Below are 18,793 nucleotides of genomic sequence, written 5' to 3'. Positions count from 1 at the left end.
TTCTCTTACTCTCCTTGTCAAGTTCTTGCCATGCATGAAAATGTTCTTAAGTGTCCTACACCAGGCTGCACAGGCCGGGGCCACGTAAATAGCAACAGGAATTCCCACAGAAGGTAAGGATGCCATCGCTGGACACCAATCTAGAGGGAACAGTGCCTCCAAACTGCAGCCCTTCTAGCAGTCCACTCGTGGGGGGGTGTGTGAGTGTGTGTTTTGTTGTTTTGTTCTGAAGATTGACAGATGGTGCTTCGTTTGCTTTATTCATTTTAAAGAGTAACATTTATTCATTTATTTTCTGATGAGGAGGAGTGTGCGTTTGCTTCAGTATGGATGAATTGAATTCCACAGAAAACATTTTAAGCCTCTTTAGCTTTTTGTGTGGATTTTTTCCCTTTTTGTTTTGATATTAGCTGAAAAGCAGTGGTACAAAACAAATGGTACAACTTCTTATATGTCACAAGGAGAAAGAAGAGTCTGCCACTGTCATCAGGACTTGGGCAGAATTCTATCTTTCACACTTCACTGTCTTCAGGGATTATTTAAGAAACAATACACTCCTTAAAATGATTTTTTTTTTTTTAATATGTGAGAAACAGCATTTTACATGCACAGACATTAGAAGAGTTAGTTTTCTTACTGACCATAGTCGCAATCCCAAAGTCCTTATTCATCTAAAACTGAAAGAGAATTTTGCCTGTTTAAGAAACCTTATGGAAATGTCTCATTGAATTTAAAAATGAGAAACCAGGAATGTTAGCTGTAAATATTGTAGCCTAACAAATGAAGATCAAATCTATAATTTTTGAAGATTAGTAATAGATTCTTATAGAAAGGATATCATTGTTTATTAAATTCTTCCAAACAAATAATGAAATTTTCAAAATGTTACAATGGTTTTTAGTATGTGTTATAATTTTCACACAGATCAACAAGATCTTGCTTATTTCCTTACAATTTTCAAAAATCCATGAAGTGAGGCTAAGAGGGTAACAGGAGCTATGCAGGGTTCTCATTACAGAATTCCTTTTTACTCTTAATTGTGACATGAAGGCTTAAGGGACTATGCAGGCCCTTGACATTCAGTCTTTGCAAGCTCTGAATTACTAGATCCCCTCATATTAACTACATGTCTCCCAGAAGACTCTTGTGGGTACCAGCTCATCTGCAATAAACTCTGGTACCCCTTTCTTCTCTGCGGTGATGCTGCCAATAGATGCAGCAAAAACCTCTGAGAAGACTTCACAGGAATTACTGCTGCTTGAAGCAGCATTCACTTCTGGTTGAGTATCTACTAGGTGTCTGAATAAGAGCATGTCAGCAGAGTGCAGCTGCCCTCTGGCTTGACTCCAAAACCGCACAGACCCCTCCTCACCCCTCTGCAGAACTAGGGCAAGGAGGGAGGGCTACGGGGAGCAGTTTGCAGTCTGTGCTCACCTCTTTCTGCAGCTTTTGGGGCATTTTGCTCTGCTTCACTTTTTTTAATTATTTTTTTCCCTCCTTATTTCCTGTAGAGGAGGGGAATGCGCTGCTTTGCCTTTCATTTTAATTTCTTTTCCTGTGGAGAGCACAGAGAGCTGCGGTCACATAAGCATGCAGTAGACTATAACAAGGAAAAGACCCCCTCCACTCTCAGGTCACAGGTTTTTACAGCTTCACTAAGAGCACCATCTGCTGGCATCAATATATTTATTTTTCCCTGTTCTGAATCTTTTCCAGAAGAATCGGGCTTATTATTATCACTTCAGTAAAAATTCATCATTTGCATATCTAACTGAATTTCAATTCAAGTGCAGAAGTTCTTTTCACATTACATCATCTACTTCTAGAAAATGTACTTTAGTGGCTGAAATTCATGAAAACACAAAGTATAACACAGTTGAGATGTAGGTTTAGAGATTCAAGGCCAAATTTTGCACTCATTTTGTACCTAGAAAAAAAGGTTAGTGTTAATGGACCTGAATGAATTATGAAGCAGTGCAAGATTTGGCCTATGTGGTGTTGTCATTTAATCATCCTCAGGAGCCATTTTGTTGGCAACATTTGTAGATGCATAAAGGTCACAAGTCCGCTAGCAGAGCTGCACATTAGGTTTCAGTTTGTATTCTCCTCCCCTACTGGTATATTTGCTGGCTGACATCCAGGAATAATTACCCATGTAGTCAGAGAAGAAGAGCACATATGAGATCTACCATGTAACTTTGAAAGCAGAAGGAAGAAAGTCTATTCTAGAGAAAATATATATGACCAAAAAGCTATTGGAAACCCTTTTCCTTCAGATTCTTCCTGATGCTGGCTAAGGAGAAGGAGTAATTGGATCAATGCTATAATGTGAAACTACTCAGGACAAGACAATTAAATTTCCTTTCTGTAATTGCAGCCTCTCTGGATGTCCTATTGCTGCAGCAGAGAAACTGGCTAAAGCTCAAGAGAAGCATCAGAACTGTGATGTGTCAAAATCAAACCAGGCATCAGATCGGGTTTTAAGGTATTAGAAATCACTATAATACTTATTATTATGCAGAATTCATCACACATTCACCTAATCTGAGAATTTATATTTACATACATTGTATATACATATATATCTCCTTTAAAGAAGAGGTAGAATTAGGGCTTCTGGATCCAATTCTCACAGTGTATATTTCCCACTCAATCTACATGGGGGAGGGTTGGTAATTATTTTGGCAAATACATGTAAAGCTGAAAAGCTCATTTTTGTCTTAGGCATTGTTTGGTGTAAAGATGACTGCTGGAGTGCAAAGTCTAAGAACAATGTGAAAAAAGTTGATATCTTTTGGGAATAAACTAATATTTACCGGTAAGTCTTGGTTTTTTCAGCAGGCTTTTACTAGTAAATATCAGTTTACATTAAACCAGAAGCCCTATTTGTATTACCAAACTTGTAGCACACCTTTTGGCGGGATACTTGGAAAAATTCCAGGTATAGCTTAGGTTACAAAATAACATCAGGCTTAGGTCTTTGTTCCCCCCTTACTGCCAGGAAAGACAGAAAAAGAGAAAAACTGTCCTAAATTTTCATACAAGAAGGACCTTAAATCAATTAGACATAATTATGTGGCTTATCTTCATCTGTATATGATTCTGCAGAGCTGTACCCAGCTTTGTGCTATTGTCTGTTTCAAGATATGTGGGTGGAAAAAGTACTATTTCTAAGGAACTGAAGTGTGACGGATACACGCAAAGAAACTACACTTCTGCATGAGTGTACCAGCCTTATGCTGATGGTGCCCCAAGAGCTGCAGAATTTCTCCATGGATACTGTGATATCTGTAGGCTGGGATAAGTACATCCCTCCCAGCTGCCTCGAAGAGCGTGGAGGAAGTGCTGCAGCTTTAGTTCCCAGAATTTCCTACTTATCCCATAGGTTTCTTAGTATTTAGCTGTCTGACAGATTTAAAATCTGATAGGGCTGCTTAAAATGAAACTTTTCTATTGTATAATCAACATCATTCTTTGAATATTCTCTTAAAACTTCATCTAATCTTGATGGTCTTTTCAAAACCCAGTCTTTCCATAAAGCTAAGAACAGAGAATTACGGTTCCCATCTCTAGAAGATTTTTTGTTGTGCCTGTTGACTGTTTTCCTTCCTCACATTGTTTTTGATAGGCGTTATCTTAACTGCTCCTAATTCAGATCATGCAGTTTTTCATAGAGCATCCCAGACAGTTCTCTTAGAGAAGGGTTCTTCAAATCCTATTAATAAAAAACCAAACAAACCACCCTTTAAGGGAGTAACAAAATTTCTCACTTGACGAAAAAAAGATCAAAAATGCAGTGGCTTTTTCTGCTGCTTATCAGAGGCTATACAAAGGTGGCAACTGCTCAAAAGCAGCATCCAGTTTGTTGACAAGCTTCCTAAGAAGTTGAGCTGAATTGTAACTTTGGTTGTGAGCTGGCCCTGTATTTCAGATTTTATAGGCAATTCAGTGCTTTCATCTTGTGTTCCACCTCTCTCTTACCTTTAAGTCATTGATTTAAGATTAAGAACTTGGAACTGTTTATTTGCATGCAAGCAACTGATAGGGAGAGAGAGATGTTCTAAGAGTAAATCTTGAATATTTGTCTTCATCCAGTTTCCATCCCACCTGCATTTAAAATTTCTTACTTAAAAAGAGATCTAATTCATAAGACTTACGTTCCACAGAAATTTTGGATTTGCATTGAATGTACAAGGTCTGAATTGAATTTTTTAGCTAAATATATCTTGAGATAGGATCAAAATCCTTCTCATATCAGCTCATTGTATAAATAAACCTACTGTATTCTGTGAGGAAGAAGTGTCTAAAGGAATAATCATACATAAATCAAAGGGAATAGTATGACTAATATAATTTCTTGGGTGATCTTCACATAAATATCCTGAATAAATTCTAAGAAAATGAATTCATTCAGAAAAACATAATATAATATTCAAAACCTATTTCTTGCTATTTATCATATTCCGTTTTGTCAGTCAGCATGATGATACTTCTGGTCTTGACTGAATTTATGTTCCTAGGAATGTTCCTTCCATTTCTTCTGGTTATAAATGCAGTAAAGAAAAAAAAATAAAGAAAAAGAAAAAAAAGGCTTGATTGTATGATTCTTGATTCCAGCAGAAGCATCTCAGGTGTTCTGTTCATCATCTTTGCCTCCTGCTAAACACAGTAGGTAGACATGCAGCACTGTGTAGCAGTTGCTCCCTATGACCCAGTCATATAAGACCTTCTTAGGTAGGTAAGGTTTGCAGGCTCTGACCATCATTTACCTGCTCTGAGAGCTGATTATTTCTGTGGCCATGTGCAGAAGACAGGGTGACAATGAAGTTCATTACATCATTCTTTCACCGAGATTTAACAATGGCCAAATGAAATCAGTCAGGGCTTTTCTTTACTATCCTCCAACCAAAGAGAATTTAGCTGATAGTTTTATTCTGTATTCATTCACAGGACCTTCCTTGAGATGCGTACCTGTGTATCAGAAATCACATTTCCTGCCAGAACCCTGCATTTAAGGGTGAGCAGGACCTGCAAGGCAACAGCTCAAAGTTAGCAGAGATTGTGAGACTCTCCTGTATATTTCTCAAGATGAACATGGATTTGTATATTAAGGGATGGAACGGGACTAGCTCCTATGGAAAGCACACAGGAAAACAGTATACAATTCCATTGAAATAAATTCAGAGGAAACTCCATTAATTAAGTTGAGCTTCCAGTGCTATTTTTTGTTTTTGACATTTAAATAAATTTGTCAAAACTTCTTCTGTCAGACTGCTTGCCCTTCCCAAAAGAGAAAAATGTTTGCTATGTGATGCAATTACATTGGGAAAGGGAAACCCTGAAGTATTTTAAAACAGAATTTTAAAATACTTTTACCTGCAAGATACATTTAGTGGTATTAGAATTAATTTTTTCTAGGCTTTGTTCAAGAAAATATATACTGTTTGTCTGCTGAAAATAACCAAACTAAGCAAATGCAAAAATATATTGCTATCTCTTGAGTACAAGAAATAACTAAGATTTTCTAATCTGAACTATAAATTATGCACAGACACAGTAAACTGAACTGCATCTAACAAACTTTACATATCTTTAATTTCTAGGCCCATGTGCTTTGTTAAGCAATTGGAGATCCCTCAGTATGGCTACAGAAACAATGTCCCCACCACCACACCCCGCTCCAACTTGGCCAAGGAACTAGAGAAATACTCTAAGACTACGTTTGAATATAACAGTTATGACAACCATGCCTATGGCAAGAGAGCCATAGCTCCCAAGGTGCAATCCAGGGATATATCCCCCAAAGGATATGATGGTAGGAGGTGCACACTCTTATACATGAGAGACAAGTTTGCAGTTAATCATGTTGTTGTATATGTAAACATCATACAAATAAGACATGTTTTCATGTTCATTTAGTATTATGAGGAATGCTGTCATGTGTAAGTTATTTTAAAGGCCTTTTTAAAGAGCACTGTTTTATCTGGTACTTGCTTTAGGTTTGTTGTGCTGGCAAAAGAACATCTCCAGCTATTAAGCTCCTGGAATGTGTTGAGATCACAATAAAACTAGTCATTATGTTGCTGTCTGGCCTCAGGGGTCACATTAGGATTCTTGCTTCCATATGGTAGTTCAGGTAACCTATAAAGGTAGCATACTTGCTCAGTGGGGATATAGAAGTAGAAAACCCGGATGTCATTGCACTTCAGAAATCACTGCTACTTACTTAATGAGGCATTTTGTCTCAGTTTGTCCTCATGAATTCGCCTGATGAATTCTATGGAAAACCTAACAAATGTAACATGTTTAGGAGTACGCTGAAAGTGGCTTCAGTTCAGAAGTCAATGGATGGGGTCAGGCAAAAGGATTTTTATTAGGGGACAAAAATCAACTACAGGATGGAGAATGAGGGTTTGGAGTGTAGCTTTTGAAGATATGAGGAATTTCCAGAGGAATACAATTATATGAGTATGTATATATTATATGTGTGTGTATGTATATATAGATACAAAACCAGACTGTGCCTTTATCTATTATTTTTTTTTTCTGAGTGTTAATGGATTATTTTTTGTTAAAATATTTGATAACACTCACTGACTGCCATAGGAAATTTCAGGCAGGTGTCAGATTTTTGTTTAGAAAACAGAAATAAATCTGCTTTATAGAAAAATTTATGTTGTTGCCTGAACATAGACTCTGACATTCAAAAGTAGGTTCAGTGGAGAAAGGGAAAATTGATATAACTCTTGACTTCATATTTCTGATATTTTGGATATTTTGCTTTATCATAGAATCCACAGGCATGTTCTTGCACTACAGTGGAAAGGAGAAAGGTTGTGAAAGGCAACATGTTTTTATGTAAAAGTGCCCTTTTTTCTTTTCTCATAAACTCATCTTGTATAAGGGCTTGAACATTATTGAAGGTAAAGCACTAACTGTGTTTAGTAAGCTAAAGAGAGTACATTTATATAAGGTAAATGAGATATTAACTGTTGTTAATATGTCACTGTGCTCAATATGTCAATATCTCATATACTGTTGTGTATATGCTCTGTCTACTCTTGCAGAAAGGAAAGAATCAGAGTATAGCTGGGGATCCTGTGGACATGTGTATTTTCAGGTCAAGTTACTGATCCTTAAACAACTGATAAATATTTTTCTCATTTAAATTGCCTTTTCAGCAAATAATCAAAACCTCCATTTTTTTCCCCAAATCCCAGAACTTGAAAATACATGCAACATTAAACACATGTTTAACAGTGGCCTTCAATAATGAAAGGTTAGGGTGGTGTGGGTCACTGTCTTTATATACATTCACTTCCCTTTGATATAAATAGGAACTTTACTTGGAGAGAAGACTGGGACTAGGTTGCTTCATTGCTCAGTACTGTGAGCCAGAGAGGGCTGAGGGACACTGTCTACATGTGATTCATAATACAATATAATAAAATGCAGCAATGTGGTTCTTGTGTACCTGGAACCGCTGACGGCTGTTATAGCTGGAGCAGGTTGTTTGCCAAATGAAGACCAAATCCCTATGGATTTGCTCCATAGCCCTGCCTCTGCAGGAGGTAGCACATGCTTTACCTGGTTTCAAGTGATGTATGAGCTGTTTGTCGAGACAGACATGCCTACATAATCCCAGAGATGCAACCTAGTTTGAGTTTCTCTTTATACTTTGTTTTGATTTTCATGAAACCTTTAGGTTTCACATCTTTGATAATTCTGTAAACACTCCATTGTATTTGGCTTCAGCTGGCAAAGAGTTTCAAAATTCCTCAGGAAAATCAGCTAAATTCATAGAATGATGAAGTGGAATCCTGGGCACACTGAAATCAGTGAGAGTTTTGGCACTGACTTTCAGTAGAACAAGGATTTTGCTGACAGTTAACATAAATGAATATGAATGCAATTTCAGAAAGATGTTCCTCAATTAAAGGAACCACTCTTCCTCAAGAAATTTTCAGGAGATTTCATATTTTTGTGCAAAAAAGTTATTAATTATTTGCTACTAGAGGCCTTATGGAGGTACAGGGTGCATACCTATTATGTATGTCAGGAAAACCTGTTTATATGAAAGCAGATTTAGTTCTGACAAGTTATTCTGAAAAACCTGAAAGTAAGCCTAAGGTTTTAGGTAAACTTGAAAGTGAACAGCACTAGTTTTTTTCTGACTATATGAAACAATTAGTCTATGGATATGAAAAATCAACAACTTCATGTCTCAGTCCTTTTTTAATTGCAAGCTAATACTGTATTTTAATCATCACAGAAATGGATTATGTGTTCAATAAGTGTTTAGTTGTGAGTGAGATGAACATAAATAGCTCCTTTGGATTGTTTTCTTGATTTTTTTCAACAATAAGCTTTAGTAAAAACAAAACAGAAAATGGGTACTTTGTGTGGTGGGGTAGGATGCTCTGATAATTCTTGATAAATCTTGTGTCTGTGGGTTTGTTTTTCCTTTGAAACTAGTCTCATGGTGTATTGGATGTCGGGCTTATGGCATACAGCAGTAGAGATAAGAACGGCTGGTCACAGCAAACAGAGGAGACAGCAGCACTTTCAGTTGCTCAGGTGATGTAAGGAGCAACTCTCACTCCACCAGTATTGCTGGCTCCTTCCATCAAAACGCTGAGAAAATGTTAGGAGTGGGATTCATCTGACCATACATAGACTTCTGTTATTGTCAGCACCAACATCTGAGCTTATCACTCCTTTCAGATCCAAGGAGAAAGACAGATATTTCTCTGATTCAGTCAGTTTCCTCCTGAATTATTTAATATTGGTCATGTGAATCATGGCCTGAAAGTTCCTATGTTTTTTTCACTGCCTATGTAGGAAGCCTATAATGACTAGGTCAGATATCTGAAATTACGTGAGATGAATCTCTTATTGTGCAAGTCAGAAGACGTGTTGAAGCTGTAATTTACATGACACATTCAGTTTTTAGGCAATACTGAGGAAGAGGGTGCAGAATTTAATCCCACTCCAAGTATATTCCTTTGGTCCTTTACATTGTTGGGATCTCTCCCACTCCTCCATTGTTAATTACCAAGAGGAGCGTGTAGACTTTGAGAGGTTCTTTGTAATCAGCCCCAAGGGATACCTTATGGGAAGCCAGTTTGAGTATGCAGCTGATTAGACCTGTGTCTATTATTTAATGGGAAAAGGTGTTCTCCACTTTTGGTTTCACTCCAGATCACAAAGCATAGTTGGGCAGCAGAGTTTCCAAAACCTGGTGCCACAGGCTTAGGTGATGTATCAAGCAGAATCATCTGGTATTGAAACAGTGCTGCTTTTCCTTTGTTAGAGATCAACCTGATTTAATTAATTATAAATTGGTGATCTTTGTTTCTCGTGAAAAGCTAATGTGAAATAAACAGGCTGGGTTATGTGTCTCATCTAAAAATGTACAGCTACGGTAGAGTTAAGCCAACCATGGCCATTTCTGTCTAAGTAAGTTTTACCTAAATTATTGGTAATCTTAAAGCTAATAATTGCATATAATGTGCTTTACATCTTCAAAGTGTTTTGCAAGTGAATCACAACACAACCAAATTTTAGAAGCAACTTTCTATTTATAGGGAAAGTGAAATTGAGGGATAATATAGATTGACCAAGGCCACAGAGGAGTCCATATCAGAGCCTGCATGAGTTTCTGATGGGTAGTCCTATGTATGTAGCTGCTGCTTTCCCTCCCTTTCTTTAGCACACATTCTCATAAATATATAATTTCCCATGTAGTATGTCTCATGTCTGTCTAAATGTGACCTGCTATAACAAGACTAACATTTTTTTTGCAAGTGACAGAAGTCTTATTTGTTCATATGAATTTTGAAAGACATTTCTAATTTGACAAGTTCAGTGGTACAGGGTGCTTGCTGTGCTAACACAGTAGAAACTGAATTATTCAGTTATTTCTTTAGTATAGGAAAATTCTCGTGTGTCTTGTATACTGTTATAAAGTAACAATGGATAAATGCTGAATTTTCAATGACCACCACTAACTTCTATATTAATAATGAAACTCTTAAGAAATAGTTCACGATTTCATTATTAGTGGATACTCTGCTACAGTAGTGCTACTGTGTGTTCAAAACAAAGAAATGTGATGAATGTTTAACATTCACTTCACTTAAAAAAGATCACACCCTGTGCATTATGTGGCTTTCCTGAGAAAACTCCATCTGTTATGAAATAAGTGAAACACTATTTCCTTTGCAGTAAAAATAACACCATGATTTTTTTTTTTTTTTTTTTGGAAAAAGGGGATGACATCAACTCTAGCAGAGATATTTTGCTTTCAGATTCTTCTTTTGAACCCTGCCTGCCTACCAAAGCAGCCTGTGCTTCACAATTGGGCTATGCTCATGGGAGCAGATTATTATATGTATATCCACTCAAACAAATACACCTGAAGAGTCTGGCATTTAAATGGAGCCCATCATGGAAGAGCTCTAGCTAGGGCCTGACCTTTTTTGTATAGCTCCCTAATCAGCATGCTAGTTGGTTATTGTTATACTGTGCTATAAGGTATGATCTCTGAAGTATGCATTTCCATCTGAAGGGCAAGTAGTCGCTGTGATATGCATGTATGTATCCTCTGACCTTGACTTTTTTTTAAAATAAAAATACATAAACTTTTAGATTTAGGAGATGAGCTCACTTTCCTGCACTTTATATGAGCACTTTTAAAACCATTTATTTGGGAAGAGGGCTGGAGAAATAAGTGGGCTAATAGGGCTGTTTTCCATTATTACTGTAATACCTTTGGCTGCAAGAAGCATTTCTTAGAAGCAGCAACAGTGCTGTATTGTGTTTAGATAGGCTGGATATGAGCTTTGTCAGTGCCTGGGCTCTTCTGCGACTGTTTGTGGCTTCTGTCAGTCAGAGTGCAGCCAAGTGCCGCTGTCCTTGGAGTGGGCAGGAATGGGTGTCTTTGGTCCGTATTGTTTCAGCGAAGAGTTGAGGGTTGTCAGGTTGTTTGAAGGTGGGGACATTTCACTTATATCTGTTTCCATTTATACAGCCACTGTTTCTGCCTTTGTGCAAGCCATGGTAAAACTCACATGTGACTATCACCTTTCTTCTTCCATTACATTTCTCTCTTTTCTGATGGCCAGTGTTGTAATATTTGTCTTAGATGTAGGAAGAAGAAACCTTTTAGGAAGCATGGGGTGAGTGAGGACATACGGGTAGCACTGTGGCTCAGAGACCATGACTGTCTTACAGTGGGCTTGATCTCCATCAGACCTGGGGAGTCTAGGCCTTAAATCTACAGTTTGCTCATGTAAATAAGAAAAGGTCCCGTAGTGTTATATTACCCCTCATTAATAAAATGAATAAACCAAGCAGATCCTACCTTCTGTCTGACTATATATGCAGGGTAAAAGCCGTGTTTCTGTGTTTTAGTTGTTACCTAAATCCAGACTGTTTGTCAGAACGATTCATGGTCACATCATACAGATTTTTACAGGAGGTTATTTCATACAAACTCACATATGTAGCATATAAAAGTCACAGACAGAAATCAAGAAATACAGCCATCATTCCTATTGCGGGCTTTTTTTTTTTTTGGCATCAGTTGCTGTTGCTCATTATAAATTTCACCTCCAGCAGTTTTTTTTTTCTCTTCACTTATGCAGAATGCTCGTTCTTTTGAGTCATCCTTGTCATATTTCTTCCCACAGCTAAACGCTACTGTAAGAATTCAAGTCCAACCAGCAGCACAACAAGCAGTTATGCCCCTAGCAGCAGCAGCAATATGAGTTGTGGTGGAGGCAGCAGTGCCAGCAGTACCTGCAGCAAGAGCAGCTTTGACTATACTCATGACATGGAGGCAGCGCACATGGCTGCTACTGCTATTCTGAATCTCTCCACTCGCTGCAGGGAGATGCCTCAGAACCTCTCCACTAAGCCTCAGGATCTCTGTGCAAGGGTAAAAATTAGTAATTCTGTTTGTTGATGAAGATTTCTCTTTACTGCACTTGCTGTATGGCCCTGATAGATAGAAGAATAGCTTTAGTACAGCTTGCCTTTTTTTTTTCCTCTCTTTTTCTCAGAATTACCATAATCTGGTAGCTCTGCTAAAGCAGGGAGAAGGAAAGGGAAAAAAAAAAAAAAAAAGATGCAAATTGGTCACAAGTGTCTCGGGAAATCCTGATTGGTTTGTAAACTGATGATACTGGCAGCATGTACTTCTTTTTTAAAATTTGTCTCTTACTAGTGATAATTACTAGTGTAATTATAAAGATGTTTCGATTGCTCAAGTGGTATTAATTGCACTACTGATTTTTTGGCTAAACGCAGCCTGATTCATACATTTTGTGAAAGGATTACGATTTAATGATGCATTTTTATTTTAAAAAGTCACAAATGGGACCTAAGGTTGTAAGATCTAATACAAAGAAATCTATGCTACTTGTATGCTATGATTTCTTGCCTGCCTGTAATATCACAGTTCTGAAGTCACTGCATAATACATTTGGAATGAACAAATCCTCTGGTATAGGTGACTTTAAATGTGCTTAACAGTAGTGCTGGGTCAGTAATGTTCTGCATGTTCATAGAGACTCAGTATATTGTGAAATGGCTATATTGACTTTTGTCGTTAAGCTTATATATTAAGAAATATATATATAAAAGAAATATATATAAGCTTATATATTAAGAAAAAACAGTGTACTATATGATTCATGAAAGATTGTTTTTATTATAAACTTTAAGTTTTGACTGTGGCAGCTGTTAAAAAATGAGTGTTTTAACATGCACCAACAAACAGTACGGTACTTCCTATAGAAGACCACTAGATGGCTAAGTAGACAAATGCAGTGCAGAGGAAAGCATTTTTATTGTGCTTACAGAAGAGCTTTTGAGCTGGCAGACATGTTCTGTTCTTCTACATGTAGACAAAGGCAGATATCTTCTACATATCTTCCTCTCATCCTGTAAAGCCCCTAGAGCATTCATAACAAACTAAACCCATAGCACTAGGTATTAGTAATAACCATGATTTTAGCCGGAATAGATGGTGACTTTGTTTTCAAATGCTGCTTATTATATTAATTTACTTAGCACTTTCTGGCATGTAAATAATTGCAGTTGTTATCAACACAATGGAAAAGGTTGGAATAAAATGAAACATATCTTCTGTATCAAAATCAGAAGAGGCCTCTTTCCTAGCGTGTCATCCTATATTGAGACTGAAGGAATGAATCTGAGAAGATAAAAAAGTATTTTCTAAATTAAATTAGCAGGATAGCAGCAATTAGAAATATGCTCTGACAAAAGGCAGTAATTCAGAAAGACAGAGTTACATTCACATTGCTTCCCTGCAGCTCTGTTGTTACTCAAGAGAAAGTCACCAGACGAACAAGAAGTCAGTCACATTCACACTGGTTTTGAAACCCAAGTTCTCATGGAGCTTTTCATTTTTGAAAAGATGTGGGATTCTCTGTGGGCATTTTTATTTTATCTTTCCTTAGATTTTTTTTTTAATTTGTCTTCATTTTAAGATACATGATTTCTCTTTGTCTAAAATAACAGATAACCCATGTTTGTTTCTATGAAAGAAAAAGTCAGAGCCCATATTCACTCTATTTTTCATAGCACCTCAGTTGCTGCAGGAATTGGTGCAATTATTGTTGCAACTATTCTGCTACCTAAATTTATTAATTATGAAGATAGACACAGGAAATGTTAAAACATTTACATCTGCAGGGAATGAACTGTGAAATCTAAATGCATTTCCTCACTGGCATGTGGTGTCCAAAAGGACTTGTTTTGCTACCCTACCTTGCTGTTTAATTTTCTGGCATTATCTGTTTAAGCATTGACTGTTAATCTTAAATAAACAAAGAAACAAAGACTGTTTGATGCTAGCTGGTTTTTGTTACTCTCATCACCCAGATAGGTGTCAGAACCGGAAACAAGAATTATGCAGATGTTAACTTAGAGATACTCACCTGTCACAGAATGAATCAAGAGCATAAATATAATGACAAGAAAATACCTTTAAAGATTTCTCCTTTAATTCCAAATTTTTCACCTGTGTGCCAGGTGGCAGGAGGGGTAATAAAGACTCTCTCCTCTTCCCCCAAACATGAGATTAGCCATTCAGGAAGAAATCTGCTTTAACAGCATTAATGTTGTATAACAGCATCATGCTATGTGTGGGAGGGGGCTCAATGCTTACAATCTATACAGGAATGGAAAAGCTTTTTATCATTCTGCTAGGCAGTCAGATTGAAGAAGAGGTAACAGTTTGCTAGTGTGAAGCCGAATTAACAGTATTTTTCTTGTTTTGACAGAATCCTGATATGGAAGTCGATGAAAATGGGACGTTGGATCTGAGCATGAACAAACAGAGGCAACGAGATGGTTGCTGTACCATTTTGACACCACTGGAGCCAATGTCCCCGCAACGGCAAGCTGTGATGAATAACCGGTGTTACCAACTGAATGAGAATGACTGTTGGGACTTGCCAGTGGACTACACTAAAATGAAGCCCACTAGGATAGATGAAGATGATTCCAAAGAGATTAATGTATGTCTTTTTCATCTATTATCATCTATTAGTTCTTGTTGCAGTCTGATTTTGGTAATTTGTTACATTTCTGAAATTTGGAGGGAAAGAGAAAACATTAAAATGTGATTAAAATGGTGGGTTTATACAAAAAGGACTTTTTGCTGGTTAATCTTTAGGACTGTACCATGCTGGCACACATCTGATCTGTGACTAAGTTCCATAAGACAACATTTGAACCATGAATGTGAATCATGTTTTCTAACAGCATCATCTTGTTAACAAATATTTTCTGCAGTAAAATCATTTCAAGATATCCAGATTACATTTCTCTGTATAAGCAAGTTGACATAACTGTGCAATACTGGGTTAATCATCTCTCAAGACAAGATATTCTTCTGAATTTGAAAACCATAAATGAGGCGCTGAGTATTTAAAAGCATGTATTACTTAGAAATCAATTTAAACAAAAGCAGCAGAGTATAATGTCAGCTTTTGACTCTTGCAGCTAATCTTCTTCTAGATTACTTATACGCTGCTGATAGCTCTGTCTGTGAAAGGGCCTGTATTAATGAAATACTTTCAAGAATACAAAGAAAGTATTTTAGAAATCAGTTTTGCTTTTCAATTGATAATACCAAGACAACAGCAAAACCCTTAGAAAGAAGAGGAAAATAAAGAAAATACAGTAGTGAATTTATTTTACTTTTCAAAACTTAGAATAGCCATGATATTGAGGAGGCTTGTTGGCAAGATTCCATGTCACTGCTTCTGTTCATCAGGTTTTAACCCGTATCCACTGTGCAGTTTACGATCATGCACTCAATGTAGTTTAGCTCTTTGGAGACTTCTAGAGCTTGTTCTCAGTTTTTTCTTGGTTTATAACAGAAAATTAGTCTAATCACTTGTGTGTAGCACATCACTTGCCAATTTTGATTAAAACATAAAACTGTTTTCAGGAAGTTTAAAACATAGAAAAGTGGCTTTTTCACTAGGTACACTGAATGCATTCTAGCTTTGCTGTTAATTACAGCTTTGCTATTAATTTCACTGAAGTTAGGATGTCTGTCACTATCAAGGAAATCTGAGGTAAGGCAACATGCTTGTTTCTGGGCAAGAATTCCTTATTTCTGCTGTGGTGTTTATAGCGCCATCTGCAGGAATGGCTAAATCAATGCGTTCAGCCACTTCAGTCCCAAAACAGAGGATTTTGAGTTTTGGAATGCATCAGTGAAGTTAATTGCAAATGGTATAATTCTGTTTTTCCAGACAGATCCACTGAGGTTTGCCCCAGACTGAGATTCTGCGTGTAGATATTAAAATTGCTCCTATTTCATATTTGAGGTGTTGTAAACCATTAAAAATGTTATTTAAGATTGTTTTTTGATGCATAAGATATTGTATTAGGTCTTTAGGAAAAAATACTGATTCTTCTAAAGCAAAATAGTATGACGGCTATAGAAAAAGCTGTTTTGCCTTTTTTTCTTTTCAAGTTAAGCAAGCTATATATTCCACATGTTGTTAAGTCTTCATTGAAATATCCAAGTATTGTTCAAAAGTTTAATATGTAAAATGATATAAAATAATTTCAATTTCTCTGGCAGAATAAGATAAGGTGGTTACATCTGATGACTCTGCTTTGCATTATTTTGTGTAAGTTGCAGCCTCATCTGGCTGAAACTAATGTGTATATATTTACCTGCAGCCAGAAGATTTGGATCCCTTCCAAGAGGCGCTTGAAGAAAGAAGGTATCCTGGTGAAGTTACTATCCCAAGTCCTAAACCCAAATACCCTCAATGCAAAGAGAGCAAAAAGGATTTAATAACGTAAGCATAATGTGAGGTGAAATTATTTTTCTCCTTTTAACCTTTCTCTCTTTGTCTTATTTTAACCAAATGAGTACATATACGCCTTGCAGTATGAGCATGCAACATTTGCAGCATATAAATGTTTCAAACTGCCAGTTAAGTAAAGTGATAAGCTAACGTGTATTTGCTTGTTCTTAATGATGCTATATTGTATTGAGACACCATTTTCATTTAAACCTGTTCATTTTGCAGCTTTTCAATTAGGATGCTTAAAACCCCTTGCAGTCATTGCAGCTAAACTGGAAACAATGAAACTTTTAAAAGTTTTTTTTAAACATACTTACTATTTTGGCTGTTTTTGTTTTTGTTTGGTGGCAGATGTCCAACACCAGGGTGTGATGGGAGTGGTCATGTGACTGGTAATTACGCCTCACATAGAAGGTGTGACTTCATTTTTTTCATGGTGGATTCTGTCTTTTCAATTTATTGTTTTCAGCTTACCTCAACAATGCTGTCAAAGTAAAACGTTGAACTATGTGTTAACCCTTTGAGTAATATATGTTGATCTTAAAAGCATGCTAATTTGTGTGTTGTATAGACGTCTTTTATTTTTAAATAGATTACTAAAATTTCCAAAGTATTCTTAAGCATTTAAGTAGTTAACCCAGGAATCTCAAATATCTTTTGTTACATTTTACTAGTTCCTAGAGAAACAAACAAACAAACAAAAGACCATTTGCAGCATGTAATTTTGGAAGTAATGTTGATACCTAAATATATTCAGAGGGTTAACTATGTTACAAAATTCAATATTACAGCACTTGCCCCATCGCTTTTCTGCATTACAAACTTTTACTTTTTAATTTTTATGTTGTGTTTGTTTGGGAGTGTTCAGTTAATGAGAAGATTAACTTACTTATATGTCCTGCCATGTCTTACAGTTTATCTGGCTGTCCCTTGGCTGACAAAAGCATCCGAAGTATGCTGGCCACAAGCTCACAAGAACTCAAGTAAGATATATAGAACAAATACTTGCTTTATAAATATTAATTTAATTGCAAATTGTGTATAGTTGTATCAGAAATTAGAAGTGCTGTCTGGAGAGCTGGTGCAGAAGAGACTGATCCTACTTGCATCATGTGTTGAAGTCTCTAGAAATTCCATATGGGCTGGCTCTATACATAAGTCTGTTGATGTAGTTTTTCCTTTTGTGTTTTCATTACGTGATAGGGATGGACAAAAATTAGAGCTTCTGGAATTTCACCTAAAAGTTTGAATTCCTATTCAATTTTTCTCTGAACTTTTGAGTTTGCTAGTTAGAACAGAAAATTCTCATGTGGTCAGACTGATGAAATACTTCTGATTACACAACCAGTAAAGGGCTGTAGTTTCTCAGATGCAGATCGGAGGGAAGAGAAAACAATTTCTTTTTTCCCTAATGCTTGCATAATTTTCCCCAGGTTCGTATCACTGTTATCAGCTTAATAAATTTTCTAATTTGACTATGTTTTTTAGTGTTTACTTAGCTATTCCCCTACTTAAAATGCATTCTTTACAATTTGTTTCTTTTCTTTTGGAATGGCAATTATAAGCAATGAAAGTTAGAGAATCATGAAGCTTAGCTTTGATCTGTCTTCCTGCACTGTACGCTCAACTGCAACTCTGTGTTTGCTAGTGCAATGAGATTGTGGTACTCCTGAGTTGGTACTATGGTTAACACAGAAAGATGTTTGTAAGTACTGAGGAAAAAAAATTGGAAGGGAAAGTATAAATGGATAGCTTATACTGCCACAATAAGCAGTATTCTGTCTTTACCATACATGAGTGCCTTAAATAGCATTTCTTGAGTTCAGAACATACCCTGAAAAAAAATCAAACCTCAATGTAAAGCATGGGAAAGAAAAGAAAGTAAGCATGAGAAAGCTGGTGAAGTAAGATTGCTTTCTAGTCTTAGCTACTCTAGACACTAGATGCAAACGGTAGGTACAAAATTTATAATTTATTTCCTACCCAGTCAAAAATAGTGTTTTGAAACTATCAATCAGGTTTGATCATGCTGGTATATGCTGCTAAAAGGCTTTGTGATATGCAGGGGGAGGGAATGTAAATGAGATTAGGCAGAATGTGTAAGTATACGCAGAGTAAGATATGGGCATGTAACCCCAGAGATTCTCAGATTTGGACTTGGATTTTGGGTCAGGATGGTTCAAGTGGTAGATGTGCAAGGATATGTAATTATATAAGCAAAACACAGACAAGACTCTTGGGGCAGCATGAATAATTCTTTAAGCACATAGCTTGCTGCTCTAGCCTTTTATAAAATTTCCACTTGTATTAGGAAAGTATTCCTGAATTACTCTATCTCCTCTGCCTTTCTCAAGCATCTGCAATCAAGCCTACCTAATAGAGTCCAGGAAGAAATTAAAAAAAATAACTTAAACTTGAGACACCACTCC

At 36.6% G+C, this 18,793-nt stretch overlaps 1 protein-coding gene across 17 annotated transcripts in view; it reads left to right on the top strand.

Moving 5' to 3' along the window:
- Positions 1-18,793, top strand: part of MYT1L (myelin transcription factor 1 like) — a 308,892-nt gene that overhangs the window by 235,572 nt on the left and 54,527 nt on the right. For 11 of the 17 annotated variants that reach the window (XM_061460728.1, XM_061460729.1, XM_061460732.1 and 8 more), the window contains 8 exons: positions 23-113; positions 2,378-2,485; positions 5,604-5,815; positions 11,694-11,941; positions 14,313-14,549; positions 16,234-16,355; positions 16,716-16,778; positions 17,279-17,347. In XM_061460728.1, the coding sequence (XP_061316712.1) occupies positions 23-113; positions 2,378-2,485; positions 5,604-5,815; positions 11,694-11,941; positions 14,313-14,549; positions 16,234-16,355; positions 16,716-16,778; positions 17,279-17,347 (1,150 nt within the window). The remainder of the gene's footprint in view (positions 1-22; positions 114-2,377; positions 2,486-5,603; positions 5,816-11,693; positions 11,942-14,312; positions 14,550-16,233; positions 16,356-16,715; positions 16,779-17,278; positions 17,348-18,793) is intronic. The other 6 variants (XM_061460737.1, XM_061460735.1, XM_061460736.1 and 3 more) reach the window with 2 other exon arrangements.

The sequence above is a fragment of the Pezoporus flaviventris genome, unplaced genomic scaffold (genome assembly GCF_033815535.1).
Source record: "Pezoporus flaviventris isolate CSIRO_AGI_PZ_B2104156 unplaced genomic scaffold, CSIRO_AGI_Pfla_v1 ptg000031l, whole genome shotgun sequence".
In the NCBI taxonomy this organism is placed as follows: domain Eukaryota; kingdom Metazoa; phylum Chordata; class Aves; order Psittaciformes; family Psittacidae; genus Pezoporus; species Pezoporus flaviventris.
This window is presented reverse-complemented; position numbering and strand designations above follow the sequence as displayed.